This window comes from Felis catus, chromosome D4 (genome assembly GCF_018350175.1).
Source record: "Felis catus isolate Fca126 chromosome D4, F.catus_Fca126_mat1.0, whole genome shotgun sequence".
Classification (NCBI taxonomy): Eukaryota; Metazoa; Chordata; class Mammalia; order Carnivora; family Felidae; genus Felis; species Felis catus.
Window position 1 is genome coordinate 73,301,243 of NC_058380.1, and position 21,481 is coordinate 73,322,723.

Genomic DNA, 21,481 nt, shown 5'->3' on the forward strand with positions numbered 1-21,481 from the left:
CTTGGCAAACTGTGAGTGTGTGATGATATAGCTAAATATTCTGTTTCATTTAATTTTAATTATAACCAGATAGTTGCATCTTTTGAGTACCTGTTAAGCTTCTGAATTACCAGCTCTACCCCCTCTTGGGCACTTGGCATTTCACTATTATTTAAGTATTAATGGGCTCTAGTTTCCTCCATAGTTGGCCACGAAAAATAATTCTTTGTTACTACTTTTGTAGTATGCATGCATGAACTAATAGTGAACGTTAGTGTTTTAGCATGCAATTTGGATATAGTGTGTTAACAAAGGTTTTTCATTTTTCAAATTTGAATTTTACTATTAGTTCCATGAAACTTTTTTTTTTTTTTGGTTGTTCCAAGAGATGTAGAGGTAGCAGTTGGGTGAGCACATTTTCACGTAAGCCTTTGGCAAAACAGTTACCTTGTGGAATATACATTTGTGCTTTGGAAATACTGTAAGGAAACAGCTGAGGAGCATAAACCAAATGTAGCATTTCATAATAACGGTGAGATAAATATGAGAGCCACCACTTAAAGGACCTAACTTACTGCCTAGAGACTGTGCCAGGCATGTTCAGACACCTCATTCAATCCTCCCAATCTTCTGAATTATTCTCCTTTGATAGAGCTGAAGCTCAGAGAAGTAACTTGCTCAAGGTTACCCCATCAGTGAGTGGTGGAGCCTGGCCTGTCTTCTGTGACCTTATGAATAGCTTTCATAGAGCTATTGAGTCTGTTGGCACCGCCGGCCAGACAGAATGACCAGTCTGGTCAGCGTGGCCTATTTCCTGTACACATTTTAGCCACTCTACCCTTTATACCTCCCTTTTGATGAGTCGCTGCATCTCTGCGTCTGACTTCATGCCAAAGGGAATTAGGGTAATTTCACCACTTCTGCCTCATGAACTAATGAAGCGCCTATAGTGTCGACAGGAAACTGTCTTGGGGTAGATATCTTGTTGTGTAGAACTTTCTTAAGCATTGCAGCGAGTCTTAGCATCCCTGACCTGCGGAGTGCTAAAAGCCAGAAGCACAACCCACCCCCTTCGTTGGACTAGCAAAATGCTTCCAAACATTTCTGCGTGCCCCAAGTTTAGAACTACTGAGTGTGAAAATAGAAGACGCCCTCATGTTAAATATACCCCTCCCTACCCAAAAAACTCAGATCTACATTTTTCCTTATGTGGATGGTCTATCAGCCACTGCAAGAGCCGCTGCAATGCTATTTTGACTAAGGCTTCACCACTTACTAGCTGGGCGACCTTGAACGAGGTAGCTAAACTTGCGGAGCCTCAGTTTCATCTGTAAAATAGGGATGAGGCGGGGCGCCTGGGTGGCGCAGTCGGTTAAGCCTCCGACTTCAGCCCGGTCACGATCTCACGGTCCGTGAGTTCGAGCCCCGCATCGGGCTCTGGGCTGATGGCTCAGAGCCTGGAGCCTGTTTCCAGTTCTGTGTCTCCCTCTCTCTCTGCCCCTCCCCCGTTCATGCTCTCTCTCTCTGTCCCAAAAATAAATAAACGTTGAAAAAAAAAATTAAAAAAAAAAAAAAATAGGGATGAGGCTTCCCTCACTCAGAGCAGTAAGCTCCAGTGTAGAGCAGTCGTTCTGGGCTTCCGCCCCCCACCAGCTCCCTTTCCTCATGGCTCAGAGAACACGGGAGATCACTGCCTAATTTACCTGCCACAAGGTTAAGGAGCAAGGACGTGTAAAGAAATGAAGTCAGTGGGGAGAGGTTGAGTCCCAGCTTCAGTGCAATTACCTTTGATGGCACGAACAGAGAGGTAGGTGCTAGTCCCCTGGTGGGTTACGTAGTGGCTTTCCCATTTTGTAATGGAGAATTTTCACCTTGGCCCTTAACAGCATTTGATTTTACTGAACACAAAATACAGGTCTTGGCTATTTTGGAATACCTTGTACGCAAAGATCCCTTAATTTATAGAAGCTAGTTCCGTTAAGCACAAAACTTTATTTAGAACAAATAAAACCAACTCAGTTTCTGACTCTGAAAGTTTATTCCACAAATCAAAATACCCCTCAAATGTTGTCTTTTCATAATTGTAATGGTGTTTTAACCACTTTGAGATTGTTCCAGAACTGTGGGCCACTGGACAATATTAAAACTGGGGAAGAAGAGTTTTAGATACTGCCTAGGTGGCAATCTAGAGTTAAACCACCTACGCATCTAGTTTGCCTTGGTACTGGAATTAAGTCCCATGAAATGAAAACTAGCATCTCTGTCTGCATGGCCTGGGATGGAGCCCTCTATCCAGGGCTTCTGCCCTACCTCTTGAGGTCAACTGCCTGGAGCAGGGGAGTCAGCTCTGTCCAGCATCCAGGCTTAATTAGGGCCTCTGCACCTACCCGGAGGAATAAAAACCTTTTCTCCAAATCGCAGATTTCTTTTGATCACCTTTACTCTCAACACTCCAGCAGCCACACACCGACAAGAGGTTGTCCTGTACAAGCAGCTGAGGAAACATGCCGTCCTTGCTGGTAGAGGCTCTCTGTGACCCATGGATATCCTATCCTTCCCTTCCCCTAGTTCTGACACCACATCGACCAAGCGGTTATTGAATGAGTCAGTGCTTGAGTTCGTGACTGCAGGTGGCAGGACTTCTAAAGAGAAAACTGAAAGAAGGCACACGCCTTTGCTCACAGAATTGAGGCTCACTTTCCAAAATTGTAGCAAGATATAACAAACAAATGTGAACCGAGTTGGGAGCAACTCCAGTGAGAAATGCACTTTCTGGGCCGGTCGAGCTCCCGGATACCATCGTCCAGCCCTTGAGCACAACTTGCCACGTAGCTCTTTGTCCCAGGTCTGCTTCTCTGCCCTTCTTGGCCCATGGCTCACACCCAGGGGTCTCTTCACACCTTTTCCCAGCCTTTTCGGTTTCAAATATTCCCATTATAGGACTGTTCCCAGAAGCAAACACCTGGCCTTACTGATCTCCGGGTTGCAAAAAGGAACAATACTACAAAGGAAGACAACCCCAAATGAGGCTCTGCGGTCCCCATCCCCAGCAGCAGTCAGGAAAGACTTGGTTCCTTGTCCAGAAGCAACGCTCATCCCACACCCCAAAGGAACTGCTTAGTCCAAAAGACGGAGAAGATGAGCAACAGGGTGACGCTGAGGATGACAGCCATCAGGTAAGCAAAGATCCGGAACTGAGGGTTGCGGAAACACTCCCTCAGAGAGTAGTGGCTGGGGACGGGAACGGGCAGAGACCTGGGGGAAGGGCCTGCGTCCTGGGGGGGCCCAGTTTGGCCCCCGGGCTCAGGGCCTAGGTCCAGCGTGTAAACCCGGGGCTGGCGCAGGAAGTAGCGGCTCTTAGGCTGGTCCTTGAGACAGAGCTGGTGGCCTTCCAGGATGACATGGTGGGGCTCCAGGCGAAGCAGGGTGAGCACGGCAGTATCCGTGGGCAAGTCCGTGACAGGCTGCCCAGAGGCCAGCACCGTGGGCTGGCGACAGAGGGGGCAGAGCAACCGGCGCCGGGCTGGAGTCACCAGGCTGAGGTGGGCCAGGCATTCCACGCAGAAGGAGTGACAGCAGTCCAGCACTTTGGGGGTGTGGAACGTGTTGTTGAAGGGGTTCCAGCAGACAGGGCACTCAGGCTCCCGGCCCTGCTGCTCGGCCATCCTCAGATCGGACACCGCGAGGCCTAGTAGGAATGTCCTGGCAGAAAGGGCAAAGGAGCAAAGGGACACCCATTGAGCCCCATCCTTGTGCCTGGCCCTAGGCAAGGAGTCTGTGTGCTGTTGAAAGATACTGTCACCCACATTTCACAGATGAAAAACTCAGCAATTTGTTCCAGACCACCCAGTTCCTAAGCTGCAAAGTCCGGGCTCCTGCAGCAGGCCTTCTATCAAGGCAAAGGCCTGAGCCACCCCACTGTTAACAAGCTGCCCCTGGAGGAGACTGCACCCTGGCTCTGGACACGGATAAAGTACGCCTTGTGTTCCATGTGATCACCCTTGGCTCCTCAGACTCCAGGAAGAGAGAGGGGAACCAGTCAGTGGTTTGTGTTACAGGGCAAATACTTCCTTCCCTGTGGCCTCAAATCCCTGACTGGTGTGTGCAGAGATGGTCTTTGTGAATCCCCCGGTTTGTCTCTCTGGGGACAAATGCCAGGCCCTCTTTCCCTCCTCCCACTGGGCTATCGGGCCAACCCTCCAGAGCCCATTTGCCCAGTCTGCGCAGGGCATTGCACTGGCCCGGCAAGGGGGGCCCTGGCGAGGCTTTTCCCCTTGACCTGGAAGCTTAGAGACACCCAGGTCCCCAGATCAGCCCTTCCAGAGCCTCCTCCCAATACTTGGCCTCTCCTGGCTCCTCCTCCCTCCCTCTGTCCCGGGAAACCCCAGGGCACCCACCTGGGCTTCCTTGGCACTAGGTCGGGCAGACTACCTGAAGGACCTGAGGCTCCGGTCTCTCCCTCTCCTGAATCCACAAAGCTTCAGGAGACAGCCTTCTCTCCACCAGCCGCCAACCCCGGGCCCGTCTCCATGGCAGCACACACAGCACCTGGAGCTGCCAGGGGGCCCGGGCTGCGGCCTCCTGAGCACACCTGCCCGCGGCAAAGGCCACGGAGCCGCCTGGGTGGCGGAGTGGGGAGGTGGGGGACCAGAGTTCCCCCAGGGCGTGGCACACAGCCAACCTTGGAAGCCAAGCGTCTGCAAGATTGTGGGCGGTCTCTTCAAGACCTGGGATCCAAGATCTGGAAAGGGAGGGGTGGCAATTTCCTTTTTCTAGATTGTGGAGGGGGTAAGTGAGCCTCTGGGCTGCTTCTCTCCCGGGCCCCCATTTCTTTCCTAAAGTGGCCAAAGCCTCCTCCACACACAAAGGGGCTGCCTCCCCTGTCCTTTGGCTGCTACGATGTTCACCTGCTACACAGTCCAAAATCTCTGCACATCCTCTCTGGTCCCCTTCTGATCATTTTTTTTTTTTAAGTTTTTTGTTTTTGTTTTGTTTTAAGTAATCTCTACACCCAATGTGAGGTTCAGACTCACAACCCGAGATCAAGAGTCGTGTGCGCCTCCTCCTGAGCCAGCCAGGTGCCCCCTTTCTTTTCTTTTTTTTTTTTTATGTTTATTTATTTTTGAGAGAGCATGCACCAGCAAGGGAGAGGCAGAGAGCAGAGACAGAGGGACAGAGGATCCGAAGCGGATTCTGTGCTGACAGCAGTGAGCCCAATGTGAGGCTTGAACTCGAACCGTGAGATCATGACCCAAGCTGAAGTCGGACACCTGACCGACTGAGCCACTCATGCACCCCAAGACGCCCCCTTTGCTGATCATTTAATGTGCCCAAGTAGCTGCAACCATGCAAGTCTTAATGCCATCTTTGTTCTTGGAACACAGACAACCAGCCTGGCAGGCACTGACCGCTGAGATCTTAGAGTCCAAAGGCCGGCCATCTCTCCACCCTTGGGGACTTAAAAGGGGGAGCCAGGAAGGAGGACAGTTCCAGCCCCGCTTCCCCATTTCAACCAGAAACACCTGGCTTTTCCCATATCGATCGCTTGAATAAGCTGAGTGGAGCTGCTGAGGGGAAGAAAAAGTTTAAGAACCATTTCTCCATCCTAACCACTCACTTTGCAGACGGGAAGCAAGAAGTGACTCTCACCCAAGGTCTCCCAGCTCGTCAGTGGTGTCACCCAGTGGTGACACTAGAGCTTCCAGCTCACCACTGTACTGCTGCTTGAAGACAACACTCGTCCATCAGTTCACCTGCCGGGTGCGTGTTGTTAACTACATGGTAAGTGTTTGCATCTGGTCCGGGGATTCCTCGCACCAGGAGTCTCTCGTGGCAATCCGGGAACCACGCACGAGGCTTGGGGGAACCAAGTCTCCCTTGTGCGCTTCACGTGACACCATCTGCCCCGAGTTGAGACCTGAAGCAAAACCTGCTTACACTCTCTTGTCCATAGCTTCCTGCTGTTCTCTCTTCTGTCACTGCTCCGCGTAGGGAAGGGGAAACAAAGGTATGCAGAAGGGGGATGGAACAGTGCTGGCCGAAGCCGGGAGAGTTTACCAAGGATAATGCCTTCCCCTGTGGACCATTCATCCATTCTACAGTTACTAAGTCATTTAATGTTTATTTCATTTTTGAGAGAGAGAGAGAGAGGGAGAGCACAGGTGGGGGAGGTGCAGAGAGGGAGGAGGACGGAGGATCTGAAGCCGGCCCTGCACTGACAGCAGAGAGCCTGATGTGGGGCCTGAACTCACGAATCATGAGATCATTACCTTAACCGAAGTGGGGGTCTTAACTGACTGAGCCACCCAGGCGCCCCTACAGTTAAGTTATTGAGCCCTCACTGCGCGTGCCCGGAGCTGGGCACTGGGGAAATGATGAATGAAAGAGGCGTGGCTTTGACCTCAGGGCACTTAGAGTGCTAGGAGGGAAAAAACTGACTAATGAGTAGTGGGCAATGACTAAACCTACCATTTTACTGCACGCTATAAAGGACAGAAAGGAAAATGGGTTTAGGGAACAGGCTCCCTAGGAAACTACCGGGGGAAGGTTTCTTCAAAGAGGTGGTATGAAAGCTGAGTCTGAAGGACAAGAAACCAGCCGGGGTGGAGGAAGAACACTCCGGGGCCATGGGAACAATGAGTACAAAGCCCCAAGGTGAGAAAAGCCTCTGCCAGATTCAGGAAGTGAAAGGAGGTGACTGAGTGTAGTGGGTGGAGCTGGAGCAGGAAAATGGCTCAGGATAAGCCAGAGGGAAAGCCGCAGGCCCTGGGGAGCTAATCTGGATTTCGTTTGGAGGGATGGGGGAGGGGGGGGTCATCCTATTTCCATTTTATTTTGTTATTTTTTTTCCAATTTCCATTTTAAAATCACTGTTGCAGGGGTGCCTGGCTGGCTCGGTCAGTAGAGGGTTGATCTCTGGGTTGTGGATTCGGGCTCCATGTTGGGTGTAAAAGTTGCTTAAAAATAAAATATTTTTAAAAATAAGAAGGGGCGCCTGGCTGGCTCAGTCGGTTGGGCAGCCGACTACAGCTCAGGTCATGATCTCACGGTCTATGAGTTCGAGCCCCACATCGGGCTCTGCTGACAGCTCAGAGCCTGGAGCCTGTTTCCGGTTCTGTGTCTCCCTCTCTCTCTGCCCCTTCCCTGCTTGCTGTCTCTCTCTCTAAAAAAAATAAATGAGAAGAAGAAGGAAAAAAAAAAAAAACAGCATTCCAGCTGCAGAGCAGACAACAGACTGAAAAGGACAGAGTAGAAATGCAAGACCATGAGGGACTTTATCACCAGCTGGGGTGGTGGCACTTGATGTAGGCCAGGCCATGGCAGAGAAGGTCAAAGGGATGGAGGAAGAACTGTCTGTGGAGATGAAATCAAAGGCACTTTCCAAAGAGCAGCGGACAGCGTAGATTCTGGAACCATGTTGTTCAGGCTCATGACTCCAGATGCGCTGCTTATTAGGGCTGTGATCCCAGTTGAATTGCTTCACCTGTGTCTCAATATCTTTTTTTTTTTAATGTTTATTTATTTTAGAAAGAGAGCACAAGCGAGGTAGGGGCAGAGAGAGAGAGAGAATGAAAGAGAATCCCAAGCAGGCTCCACGCTGTCAGCGCAGGGCCCCAGTCAGGGCTCGAACTCCCAAACCAAAAGATCATGACCTGAGCCAAGATCAAGAGTCAGCTGCTTAACCGACTGCACTAACCCAGGTGCCCCCTCAATGTCTTCTTCGGAAAAGGAGGCTGAAAGTAGTACGTCAGAAGAGAAGGCTCTTAGAGCCTGGCATCCGGCAAAGACTACGTGTGAGGCGGTTGGCATTATCCCTGCAAATGGATTTGAGAGAAAGGTCAAGCCTCGCCATGAAAAAGGTTCTGTGGTGAGCTTTGAGGGGCTCTGAATTCCAGAGTGTGTATGAAGAAGACCTTTAGTACTTATCAAAGCCTTAAAATGTACATGGCCTTTGGGGCACCTGGGTGGCTCAGTCAGTTAAGCGTCTGACTTTGGCTCAAGTCATGATCTCAAGCTCCCTGTTGGGCTCTGTGCTCACAGCTCAGAGCCTGGAGCCTGCTTCAGATTCTGTGTCTCCCTCTCTCTCTCTGCCCCTCCCCAGCTTGTGCGCTCTCTCTCTCTCTCTCTCTCTCTCTCTCTCTCTCTCTCTCTCTCTCTCTCTCTCAATAATAAAAAAAGAAGGTACATGGCCTTGATTCAGAAGTTACCCCACTGGGCATCTGTCCCATGGACATAATCAAGGACTTCTGCTAAGGCTTGACTGTAGAGATGCCCATAGAAGCACAGCTCTAACAGCCTAGTATGGAAAACTGCTTACTCATTCAATAGTGGGACGTCAATTAAAGATATTCTGCTCTATCCCCGTGGAGAGACACTTTGCAGCCTTTAAAATGATGTGATAAAACATCTATTAATGTGGAAATGTTTGTGATGCCATTAAGCAAAAAGAAACAGCAATAAAACCCTATCATGACCGTATATCCAATATATGTATGCAGTGGAAGAATTGTCTGGAAAAACAAACACCAAAATGTCAACAATGGTTATCTCTGGGAGTAAGATTATAGGTGTTTTTTTGTTTTGTCTTAAATTCTCTCATCTGAGGGGCATCTGGGTGGCTCAGTCAGCTAAGCGGCTGACTTCTGCTCAGGTCATGATCTCGTGGTTCGTGCTGTCAGCTCAGAGCCTGGATCCTGCTCTGGATTCTGTGTCTCCCTCTCTCTCGACCCCTCCCCCATTTACATTCTCTCTCTCTCTCTCTCTTTCAAAAATAAACATTAAAAAAAAATTTTTTAATTCATCTGAAAATTCTTTTTTTTTTTGAGAGGGAGCAACTGAGGGAGGGGCAGAGAGAGAGAGACAGAAATGCGGCTCACCTGGGGCTCGTGTTCGCCTGAAGCAGGGCACGAGCTCACCCGATACGAGACTTGAACTCTCAGACTGTAAGGTTATGACCTGAGCTGAAGTCAGATGTTTAACTGAGCCACCCGGGTGCCCTCTCGTCTGAAAACTCTAACTTTACTACAGTACAATGAACTTATATTAGCACCCTTAACGATCTGTCCCGTGCCCCCAAAGCAGACCTACATTTTCTGAAGTTCCATGGCCAAAGCCGTAAGAGGCCATTCAAGAGTAGGAATGATTACTGTCGCATGAGCGCCTGGGCCCTTATCTGCCAGGGTCCCCTCAGACATCCACTGTTGTTCCAGGATCAGCAGGTCAGAGGCCAGCCTCTCTAGGACAGATTCCGGCCTGTGTCGGTGTGTCCACCCCCAAGGCAGAACATCTCAGCTGCCGTAAGTCCTAGACAGCACCCCAAAGGCATCACCGTGGTCTGTGACCAAGTCAGCCAGATACTGCCTGTAGTGTCACCCCGAAGTTTTTGCCCTCAAGAGGAGAGAGTTAAGAACTAGCATTTACAGGACTTCACAGCTTACGAAGGGTCTCGGTCCTGGCTAGGATCTAAGTGTAGCAACTCACATCTCGATTTTATGATGGTCTTTTACAACTTTTTTCCATCTGATTAAGGCCATCGGATTCTTTAAAACCACCCTGTGAAAGGAAGCAGGATCGGAAGTTGAAAGTGTATGGGCTTTGGAACCAGACTTATTTGCTGTGTGGTCTTAGGTAAATGGCTTATGCTCTCTGAGCTTCATTTTTCTTTGTAAAATAGGCTAATAATCCCGCCTTTGAGGCTTGCCTTGTGAGAAAGGGATAATAACTATCATGTGCCCAGCAAAGCACAGCAGGGGCTCAGTATAGTTAGCATGATCGTTTTCTTTCTTCCTCCTTTCCTTCCTTCCTCCCTACCTCCTTTCCTTCCTTTTTTTACTGTTTATTTATTTTTGAGAGAGAGAGAGACCATGCGCATGGACTCACGCTCGCACGCGCACAGGGGAGGAGCGGAGGGAGAGAGAATCTTCTTTTTTTTTTTTTTTAAACGTTTATTCATTTTTGAGAGACAGAGAACAGATAGCAGGGAAGGGGCAGAGAGAGAGGGAGACAGACTCCAAAGCAGACTCCAGGCTCTGAGCCGTCAGCACAGAGCCCGAAGCGGGGCTCGAACTCACAAACAGCGAGATCATGACCTGAGCCGAAGTCAGACACTCAACCGACTGAGCCACCCAGGCGCCCCGAGAGAGAGAGAATCTTAAGCAGGCTCTGCACCCAGAGCAGAGCCCGACTTGGGGCTCGATCTCATGACTGTGAGGTCATGACCAGAGCTGAAATCAAGACTGGGACACTTAACTGACTGGGCCACCCAGGCGCCCCAAATTAGTACGATAGTTTTATACCCATTTTATAGGTAGGGACGCCAAGGCTCAGAATGTGAAGTGGCTTAAAAAAGAAAGAAAGAAAAAAAGAATGTCAAGTGGCTTAAGACTTCACAGCTGAAGAAGGGCTGAGCTTGAAAGATGGTCCCAGGAGCCCTTTCCTCCCAGGCCGCAGCGTTCACGTTGGCCGACGGCACTGCCTCTCAGGGCTCTGGGACCCTGTGTCCCACCCGTCCCTCCATGCCCCTCTCTGGCTCCTTACCTGCTTCCTCAGAGTCCCCTCCGCCTCCTCCTCCTGTCCCCAGTGCGGACCCTGCAGCGTGTGCTCTGTGCTCTAACTTCTCTCGGCCTGGTTTCCAGGCAGTGGGGGGCGGGCCTCATTTGCATGGGTCTCTGGCAGCTCCTGACCAGGCTCTGGTTTTTGTCCTCCTTCTGATGACTTTGGACTGTCGGTGCTCACAGGGGACAGCCTGGGAGCTTTGGTTTTCTCTTCCGCCTGTGAGTCACTCTAGCTTTTTCTCTGAGGGGGTCAAAGTCCCTCACCCTTGCAGACCTCTGCTCTGTCTTGATTTCCTGCCACAACTGACTGTTCAGCCTTGACTCCTGCCCAACCTTACTTGGAGGGAAGGCAGGATATCTCTGAGGCCACTTGTCCCTCAGCCCAGATAACTACCCCCCCCCCACCGCCCTGGGCCCCTACAAACCGAAATACAAGGGGCTCTTGCAAAATATTAAGGAAAAGGCAAATCATCCAACAGAAAAACAATCGGGGGCGATTATTTAAGCTAAACGTGAAGAGACTGCGTCAATCAAGTCAGATGTCTGGCTCAGGGTCAAGTCCTTGCTCAGAATCCAGACTCTACTCACTAGCAGTCGAGAAGAGCAAACAGTCTTCTCTAAGCCTCGTTTTGTCACCTGTAAATGGGCATCATAATTTTACCTGCTTGATCTGCAGATGACATGAAATATCACTTGGAGGGTTCACAGCACACAGGAAATGTTAACTACGGCTCTTATGCCGATAGGATCTGGAAGATCACTGAAGGGAAACACGACGGGATACGCACATAACTGCTCAACCTCATTTATAATTAGAGAACTCAAATTTAAATAAGACACTGATTTGGGGAGCACCTGGGTGGCTCGGTCAGGTAAGCACCCGACTCTTGGTTTCAGCTCAGGTCATGATCTCACGGTTCACGAGCTCAAGCCCCACGTTGGACTCCGTGCTGACAGCAAAGAGCCTGCTTGGGGTTCCCTCTCTCTCTGCCCCTCCCCTGCTCATGCCCTCTCTCTCTCTCAAAATAAATACATCAACTTAAAAAAAGGACACTGGTTTTTTTAAAGGGACTCAGTTTAAGATTTGTCAGTCTGCTAGGGAAAAAAAAAAAAAAAAAACCCGCCACTATTATTAAAAGTAATAATGGTAGTTTTCTGGGTGTTTTACTGAACGCTGTGATCTGTGACGGCAAATGCCCCCAGCAATCCCAGGGAGCACAGTGCCTGGCGATACGGGACACAGAAAAATCCGTGACTCTTCCTTATTCTTCTGCAGATAAGGAATCTGCAGCTCAAAGCAAGGAAGGGATTTATTTGCCCAAGGTCTCATGAGAACCACTTAACAGCTGGGCCTGTAAATGTGGCTCTGAAATCTGTGCCCTTGCCTTACCCTCTCCTCAGTGTAAGACGCCTTTTCTGGCCCCCTCACGGTCTGTGTACTCAGACTCCTCTAACTTTATTCCTTTACTGACCTTTTCCATAGGCTTTGGAGGATAAACAAATAAATAAATGTCTTTTTCAAAATTTTTCATAATGTTTATTTTTGAGAGAGAGAGAGAGAGAGAGAGAGTGAGGGAAACAGAGGATCTGAAGTGGGCTCCATGCCGACAGCAGAGAGCCCAATGTGGGGCTCGAACTCACGAACCACGAGACCATGACCTGAGCCTGAAGTCAGACGCCTAAGCAACTGAGCTACCCAGACACCCCTAAATAAATGTCTTCGGTTGGCATTGTAATCAATTGTCCTGGTTGCATCATTTTATGTTTCTAAAATTATTTTATTTTAGAATAGGTAACATATACATGTGAAAGATTTGATTTTGTGGTGAAAATGTTGTGTTCTTCTCCCAGCCACCTCAATGCCCTGAAAATTAAGGTTATTTAACAAAATTTTTTTTTCAGTTTATTTATTTTGAGAGAGAGCAGGGGAGGGGCAGAGAGAGGGGGAGAGAGAATCCCAAGCAGGCTCCATGCTGTCAGCAAAGAGCCTGACGCGAGCTAGAACCCACGAACCGTGAGATCATGACCTGAGCCGAAATCAACAGTCGGACAGTTAACCGACTGAGCCACCAAGGTGCCCTTGAAAATTAAGGTATTGTACTGTCAGTTTCTTTTGCATCTTCCCAAAGAAATTTTATAGCTGTGCAAACAACTCCTTTGGTAAAACGTCTACGTGTCTCTTTTCCTCCTCTTTACGCAAATGTGCACATGATATACACTGTTCTGCACCTTGCCTTTTTCACTTAACAATGCACCTGAAATATCATTCTGGATTAATACCTAAAAAGCTTGTTTTCAGTTTTGTAATGGTTGCATCATATTTTATTGAATGAGTCATAAATTACCCAACCATTCCCCTACTGATCTAATCCCTTCATTTTAAATATATAAATATTAGTTGGAGGGACACCTGGGTGGTTCAGTCTGTTAAGCGGCTGACTTCGGCTCAGGTCATGATCTCACAGTTCGTGGATTCAAGCCCCGCATCGGGCTCTGTGCCAACAGCTCAGAACCTGGAACCTGCTTCGGACTATGTCTCCCTCTCTCTGCCCCTCCCCTGCTTGCTCTCACTCTCTCTCTCTCTCAAAAATAAATAAACATTAAAAAATATATATTAGCTGGAAAAATAAATGCCAAAATGTGGGATTTAGATTAGCCTAGAATTGTGTAAAATTAAAGCTGTGGACTCCAGAAAGTTGCCAATCCCTAGGAAAGATCTCTAAGAAATTTTCCTCTTTCTGAGCTGGAGACAGAGGGAACTCAGGTGTGCCTGGAAGGCCTGAGGTCCCTGTCAGCTCTACAATTCCCTGCTTTTAAATTTCACTGCTGGTTAACCTAGGTTAGTGGAGATTCGAGACACTGATTCAGCCCAAAGGATCTGCGTTGTGTTTGACAGTTTGGAAGCTATGCTTTCTGGTTTGGCAGCATTCGTGCAAACCATGAAGAAGTTCGTACACTTTGACCTAATAATATAATTCCTCGGACGTGCCCAAAAGACATATGTGACATGGAGATTTATAACATGAAATGTATAACATGAAATAACATGACATGGAGATTTATAACATGAAATATACATTTGATCCTTCTATTCCTGGCACAGAGTTCCTAAATCCCTTGGAATTTCCTAAGTGATGGGAACACTAAACATGTCTTTTGTTATGTGAATGAGAAAACTTTTGGAAAGCGCCCAGGCAACCCAAAGGTGGCTCGTTGCCAGGGCAACCAACCTTGTAATCTTGGGGTTGGAACTTTCATTCCAGCCTGGACACCCACCCCCTGGGAGAGGAGAGGGGCTAGAGATGGAATTCAATTGCCAGTGGCCATGATTTAGTCAAACATTGCTCTAGTGAGGCCTCCATAAATCCCCTAAAGGATGGGGTTCAGAGAGCTTCTGGACTGATGAACACAGGGCAGTGCCGGGACAGGGCAGAGAGGCTACATGCCCCGTCCCACATGGCCTGCCTGCCCTATGCGCCTCTTCCATCGGGCTGTTCATCTGCAGCTTTTATAGAGATAAAAGCCACAGGCCTTGACATACCTTCTATAATAAGCCCGTAAGGATAAGCGGATGCTTCTCTGAGTTCTGCGAGCCACGTTAGCAAATTAACCAAACCCAAGGTCATGGGAACCTCCGATCTATCTGTAGCCAGTTGATCAGAAGCCTGGGTGATGAGCTGGACTTATAGTGGGTTTTCTGAAGTGTGTGTGGTAATGGTGGGGACAATCTTGCGGGAGCGAGCCCTTCACTGTGGGAGCTGACGCCATCTCCAACTAGGTAGTGTCACAATTGAGCTGACCCGTGGGACATCCAGCCGGTGTCTGAGAACTGCTTGGTGGTGGCGAAATATACACATGCGTTGGAATTAGTGTCACAATCAGAATATGCCTGTGTCTTTTGGTTAAGTGAGGATGTTCATCGAAGTTTTAAGTTAAAAAAAAAAAAAAAGATTGAAAGAAATATAAAAGCCCAACTATAGGGGCACCTGGGTGGCTCGGTCGGTTGAGCGTCCGACTTCGGCTCAGGTCATGATCTGCCGGTTCCTGAGTTTGAGTCCCGCGTCGGGCTCTGTGCTGACAGCTCAGAGCCTGGAGCCTGCTTTGGAGTCTATGTCTCCCTCTCTCTGCCCTTACCCATTCGTGCTCTGTCTCTCAAAACTGAATGAACGTTAAAAAAAAAAAAAAAAAAAAAAAAGCCCAACTATAGCACATCAGTTGAGTAGAAAACTACTTTATCACTTAAAATGATGTAGGGGCGCCTGGGTGGCACAGCCGGTTAAGCGTCTGACTTCAGCCAGGTCACGATCTCGCGGTCCGGGAGTTCGAGCCCCGCGTCAGGCTCTGGGCTGATGGCTCAGAGCCTGGAGCCTGTTTCCGATTCTGTGTCTCTCTCTCTCTCTGCCCCTCCCCCGTTCATGCTCTGTCTCTCTCTGAGCCAAAAATAAATAAACGTTGGAAAAAAAAAATTAAAAAAAAAATGATGTAGAAAAATTGTTATTACTTGTGAAAATGGTCACGACATGTCGTAAATGGAGGCAGGAAGGCAGTTTACAAAATGGTGTGTGTAGTGTGAGCTAGATTGTGTAAAACAAACTATACATAAAGACTGAAAGAGGGGCGCCTGGGTGGCTCAGTCAGTTAAGCATCCGACTTCAGCTCAGGTCATGATCTCGCGGTCTGTGAGTTTGAGCCCTGCGTCAGGCTCTGTGCTGACAGCTCAGAACCTGGAGCCTGTTTCAGATTCTGTGTCTCCCTCTCTCCCTGTCTCAAAAATAAATAAGCATTAAAAAAAAAAAAGACTGAAAGACCGTGAGGCAAAATGTTGTATCTCTCGGTGATAAGCTCGCTGGCCGTGTCATTTTCTTTTCATTTATATTATTCTAAGTTTTCATCAGTGAATATGTATTCCTTTCGTAACAGGAGAATTCACTTGGAAAATCAGTCAGCCAGAGTTTTCTGTAGCCAGGAAATCCAGAACTTATAAAGAAAAACAGGGAGGGCATGTAAGTAATCAGTCACGGCGTTGCAAGCATTGAAATAAAAATAAAATAAACCAGGGTCCTTTTCCGGGTCACTGATTGTCTAGTGAGCAAATGCATTATCACAATGTCTCCAGGTGGTCAAGGCTAGGGAGTACTTTGCAAACAGTGGAAAGTTTTTTCGGGAAGACACCCAGGAGAGAGTGAGGCATCTGAGGAATCTGAATTGAACTGATTTAGTTCATGCTTGGGGGGGGTGAGGTCAGCCAACCAGAAAAGCACCTCATCTAAGCAGTACCTTGGAACCGGATGAGTGAAGAGTCATGAGACTTGGTGCCGTCCAGCCAAGGTCGGCAGTGGAGGCGCAGGGTGGCATGGCTCCATCTGGGGAGGAAGAGGCAGCAGAAGGCAGTAGAAGGGCAGGGGAGGGTGGAGAAAAGGCGGTAACGAGGCAGGTTTTGGCCAGGTGAAGAGGGGTCGTGTTTAGTGAGGGCAGGGCCACCTCTCTCCATGGGGCACTACATTATCATCACTCAGAGTCTTGCCTCAGATCCATCCAGAGTTTGGGACGGTCCCAGTGGGAAGGCATCACCCCGAGATTGTCCAAAATGCAGAGCTCAGGCCGACTCCAGACCTGCTGTCATAATTTGCCTTTTTACAAGACCCTTAGGAGATTCAGAAACATGCTAAAGTATGAAGAGTACTGATTGAGGACAAATATTCCCAATATATGCTCCTTGGCTCTTCCTGATCACATTCATGATCCATTACATTCAGATCCCTGAAGACTTCCCAAGGACACGATCCCAAGGATATATCGTGGACAGGGCTAGGTGAATCCCCACCTGGGAGCCGGCACGCCCGACCCCTGCCTCAGGCAGCATCTCAACTTGTTTTTACAAGGTCACAATCCCTTATACAAAACCCTTGGAGCCAGATGTGCTTCCGAATCCGGATCTTTTCCTATTTTAGGACGATGATATGGCATATTTACGGGTATATTAAGTAACTCTCCCAGTGGGATCTGACACAGCACCCTGGGATCAAATGCTTTAATATTCTGCAGTTGATGATACCAAAAAGAAGAAACAGGATAGGGCCAGGTCAATTTTGGTGCCAAATTTAATGAAAAAAAAACGTTGTCTTCAGAGTGAAGGGATTTTGGAGTTGTGGATAAGGGTTGTGAACTATTTTCTTATTTTCTTTTTAGCATGTATCAGATGGTTAGAAATACTGAATGGGACCACTTCCCAGTATTAGTAACCTCGGACTTAGTAGGAACTCCAAGATCTAGCTATTGTTTCAAATATCAAGTAGTTCATACACTTCTCATCAAGTAGGTCACATCCAGTGTTGTTATTCCCGGAATCCACAGGGTTCCATGAAGAGCAGTTGGATTTGGGGGCACCTGGATGGCTCAGTCAGTTAAACATCCAGCTTCCACTCAGGTCATGATCTTGTGGCTCGTGAGTTCAAGCCCCGCATGGGGCCCTTGCTGCCGTCAGCGCAGAGCCCGCTTTGGATCCTCTGTCTCCCTTTCTCTCTGCCCCTTCCCTGGCCCCTCCCCTGCTCTCTCTCAAAAATAAATAAAACATGAAACAAAAAATGAGTGAAATGAAGAGTTGATCCCAGCTACTATTAACGTGACATGTCGGAGCTGCCGCTGGAACTCGAACTCGGGGCCTCCACGTCCTGGCCCTGTGCCTCCCTTCCCCTGCTTTCCCCGGCAGACTGCGCATGAGCAGCCTCCCCGCCTCAGTCCCCAAGCAGAGAACAGTCTCCAGCTGAAGGATGAGGAATAACAGGCCTCCCACATGTGCCTCCCAGTATGTGTAGGAACACGGAACTGAGATCGGACGGTTCTCTGTCCACCTGCGCTGTGAAGGAAGCATCTCATCTTTCCATCCCCAGACGTTCAGCCCCGTCAGGGTGGGTGGTAGAAATTAGCCCTCAGAAAGTCCTTGGGTCAGTTAATCCAAGCACATTGAGTCCTCACACTTATTCTGAAGCCTTCCTCCAGGTAAGTCCTGCCAGGAGGACAGTGCCAAGGAGCTGGCTGGAGGCTGTTTGTACCAGGAAAGTCCAAGGAGTTCCCGGGAAAGCCTCCAAGGCCTTCTCCGAGCGCCAGGAGAGACGCTCCTGGGCCAGGGCCCCTTCCGCTCTTAGGATGCTCCGCTGATAACACTGGCAAAGGGACCCTTTCGGAGGCTCGAGATCGGGAAACCGGATGTCTGCCTCCTCTCTGCGTCTGCAGGCATCATCGCCGCTCCTCCTGGGGCCCCACAGTCTCTCACTTTTCTCTGCGGCCCCTCTCCCTCATCTGTGGTACAATCTGTATCCGTGGTGTTCCCCTTCTTTTGCGGGAGTTTATTTTTTAACTCTGTAGTAAGTGTTCAATGCAGAAAAACCTAGAAACTCACATGACTGTAATAATCCTGACACTTAGGAATAATGCTAGGTGCTCTTCTAGGGGCTCTGCCTGAATCGTGTACCGATCCTGACGACAGCTCTGTGGGGATCGATGCTATTACTGTATCATTTCCGTTACACGGGTGAAGGCACAAGGCACGGAAAAATTAAGTCACTTGCCCAAAGTTGCCAGGAAAAGAAGTGGCAGCCTGGGATTTGAACCAGCAGCCTGGTGTCGGGAGTCCACACCCTTAACCGCCACGACCACCACGCCTCTTTATAAGGATTTCAAATGTGATTTTTAAAACTAATTATTATAAAGATATGTGGTACTCGATGAACGGTTTTGTAGCCTTTCTCTCACTTATCTTTCTACATCACAAAATACTCTTCTAAACCTTTTCTTCAGAATGAAAGTAGTCTTGTTTTTGATTGTAAAAGCAATAAAGGAAATAGATTGATGTGTCTCCTTGTACATGCACTGTCTCTGCAAGGACACACAAGATGCTGGTAATAGGCAGATATGGATGAGAGGGAGCCAGTTTATCCTATAAACTTTTAAACGTCCAACCCTTGATCTTGGCTCAGGTCATTATCTCACGGTTGTGAGATCAAGCCCTGCATTGAGCCCTGGGCCAGGCTGAATATGGAGCTGTTTAAGATTCTCTCTCTCCCTCCCTCTCTCTCTGCCCCGCCCTTCAAAAAAAATAATAAAACTGATTTATCCTCATTGCAAAACAAAAACAAAAACAACCAAACAATATAGTAAGGCATAAAGCTGAAAATAAATTCATCTTTAAACTCAATACCCAGAGATAACACCGATACATTAAAAAAAAATTTTTTTTAATGTTTATTTATGTTTGAGAGAGAGACAGGGCACAAGTGGTGGAAGGGGCAGAGAGAGAGAGAGAGAAACACAGGATCCAAAGCAGGCTCCAGGCTCTGAGCTGTCAGGCCAGAGCCAGACGCCGGGCTTGAACTCACGAACCGCAAGACCAAGAGCTGAGCCGAAGTCAGACGCTCAACCAACTGAGCCACCCAAGCGCCCCTACACCGGTACATTTTTACTCCATTTCTTCCAGACCTTTATCTATGAATGTACAGACACGTACAGATTTATTTTTACCCAAATGGGACGATGCTGTGTGGTGCTGTTTTGTTACCTCTGTTTTTCAGTTAGGGCAAATCATGGACAGCATTGCATGTAGCCTCATTTCAAATGTCCTCATGGTTGTTAGTTATGTGAAGTTGGCCAGTTTCCACAAGATTATTTCTGAATGAACCGAGAGAGCCAGTGTCTGGGCAAGCAGTGCTGGCTGCCACCAATTCCCATCACCCCAAAGCTGGGCTCTGCACTTTGATGCGTTCAGACCCTGGGGAGATAACCGCTGAGAAAGGATCAGACTTTCCTTCTGTTTGTGATGTTTAACTGACGTCATTTATTCCATAGGTCCAGACTCTTCCTACCTGCCCCCGTCCCTCGCCTTCAGGCCCACCACCACCGGGACACCACTGAAAGCAGTGGTGGCCAGGGCTCTGGCCGGAAGAACCAGTCCACATGTCTGAAGACCCGAGTTGCCACGTGGGTTCCGCCACATGCTGTGTGCTCCTTGGCAAGTCATTTTTCTTCTCTGCAGAACGGAGGTAATATACTCCACACTGCCTGTCTCACCGTGTTATGTCATTGGAAGACCCAGGTGAAATTATGATTGTGAAAGTAGTATATGAAATATAGAGCACATACGTCTCTGTATTTGAGAAAATGAGGGAATCCTGGATTCCGGGATGTATTATAATTCTTCACAGAAGTACTGGTTACTAGAGTGTGTTTGGCTTATGGAGAATCAGCAAGCTATGATCGTAAGGCATCTGCAATTATTTATGATTGCTATGCTTGAATTAAAAGATAAAAAAATACATATAGTGGCTTGGAGGGGCAACTGGGTGGCTCAGTTGGTTAAGCGACCCACTCTTGATTTCGGCTCAGGTCACGATCTCGCAGTTCGTGAGATTGAGCCCCGTGTGGGGCTCTTCACTGACAGTGAGGGGCCTGCTTGGGATCCTCTCTCTCTGTCTCTCTCTCTGCCCCTCCCCCACTCTCTATAGCTCAAAATAAATAAATATTTCTTTAAGTTAAAAATATATATAGCGGCTTAAAAAGAATGAGGTTTCATTCTCTTTCATGTCACAGTCTAGCCGGTCAGGCTGGTGGAACAGCTCAGCATTTCAGGGTTATTCGGGGCTCCTTCTCTCCTGCTGTTCTGTCATCTTGTCCTCATCTGAATAGCTGAAGCTGTCCCTGGCGGTCTGCATTGCAGCGAGTGGGAAGGGACCCTGAGTGGTAACCCCAGACAAACACGTTTTTTGGAGCTAATAAGGTAGAAGTTACACACATCACTTCCACTCACAGTCCACCGACAAGAACTTGTTCTCATGGCCGTGCTAGCGGGGGATGTAGGCTTCGGAGGGCAGCCTGTGCCAAGAGGTGCCCACTCCAGGAAACATTAGCGGACTGCTGCATTTTTCAGGATGAAGCTTTTCTTTACTCATTCTATTTTCAAAAGGCTATCCAGAAATAGTGAAGCTCCTTTTTCACCAAGTGACCTGAGTTCTATACTTGTAATTCCTATGTCAAAATCAAGGCCGTTTCAGGGGCGCCTGGGTGGCGCAGTTGGTTAAGTGTCCGACTTCAGCCAGGTCACGATCTCGCGCTCCGTGAGTTCGAGCCCCGCATCGGGCTCTGGGTTGATGGCTCAGAGCCTGGAGCCTGTTTCCGATTCTGTGTCTCCCTCTCTCTCTGCCCCTCCCCCGTTCATGCTCTGTCTCTCTCTGTCCCAAAAATAAATAAATGTTGAAAAATCTGCTTTGAGATATACTTACTTTAAAAAAAAAAAAAAAAAAATCAAGGCCGTTTCAGACTGAAAACATGTCTCTCGATACCAGTGTTGAAAACATTACATTTCTGCCAGGAAGTATTTCTTCAATGACAGTAAAACTCAGAACTCCTGGGGAATTTTCTTTAATAATCATTGTTCAAGAAGATAGTGATATTGGGGACTTGATAACTTTTGTAATACCGATGATATCTAGTGTATCATAATACTTTAATAGCTGGTAGCTATTTTATTTTTTAATGTTTATTTTGAGAGGAGGGTGCAGAGAGGGAGAGAGAGAGAGAATCCCAAACAGGCTCCAAGCTATCAGTGCAGAGCCCGTTGTGGGACTCAGTCTCACAAACTGAGAGATCATGACCTGAGCCCAAATCAAGAGTCAGATGCTTAGTCCACTGAGCCGTCTAGGTGCCTCTATTTTATTTTATTTTTAAATTTTTATTTATTTAAGTAATCTCTATACCCCACATGGGGCTCAAACTCATGACCCTGAGATCAAGAGTCACAGGCTCTTCCAATTGAGCCAGCCAGGAGCCCCAGCTGGTAGCTATTTTTAAAAAATAATACTTTGAATACAAATTGGGACATAAATTATATACATCCTAGATGCACTCAAATTGTATCTTTTCCAGATCATTTAAAAACTTTTGGTAAAAACAGGGGCGCC

The 21,481-nt window shown here is 48.1% G+C and overlaps 2 protein-coding genes and 1 long non-coding RNA gene across 4 annotated transcripts in view; 1 reads left to right on the top strand and 2 right to left on the bottom strand.

Moving 5' to 3' along the window:
* Positions 1-2,002: 2,002 nt before the first annotated feature.
* On the bottom strand, positions 2,003-10,940 carry RNF183 (ring finger protein 183). 2 transcript variants are annotated; one of them, XM_003995766.5, is made up of 2 exons: positions 10,516-10,940; positions 2,003-3,681 (listed from the first exon to the last, which is right to left on the bottom strand). In XM_003995766.5, exon 2 carries the CDS (start codon positions 3,642-3,644, stop codon positions 3,072-3,074), a length of 573 nt encoding a protein of 190 aa, XP_003995815.1. In that variant the 5' UTR covers positions 3,645-3,681; positions 10,516-10,940; the 3' UTR covers positions 2,003-3,071. The 2 variants fall into 2 exon arrangements, with proteins under 2 accessions (XP_003995815.1, XP_044898817.1); XM_045042882.1 differs by lacking the exon at positions 10,516-10,940 and adding an exon at positions 4,377-5,026.
* LOC123381545 lies at positions 3,034-19,923 on the top strand. Its single transcript, XR_006588654.1, has 3 exons — positions 3,034-3,155; positions 5,364-5,760; positions 19,374-19,923. It is a non-coding gene; the product is annotated as an uncharacterized LOC123381545 (long non-coding RNA).
* The window catches only part of WDR31 (WD repeat domain 31), a 32,457-nt gene continuing 25,990 nt past the window's right edge, over positions 15,015-21,481 (bottom strand). Inside the window, exon 11 of the transcript XR_006588653.1 lies at positions 15,015-15,895. The gene's annotated coding sequence lies outside the window, so the exon portion shown is untranslated. The remainder of the gene's footprint in view (positions 15,896-21,481) is intronic.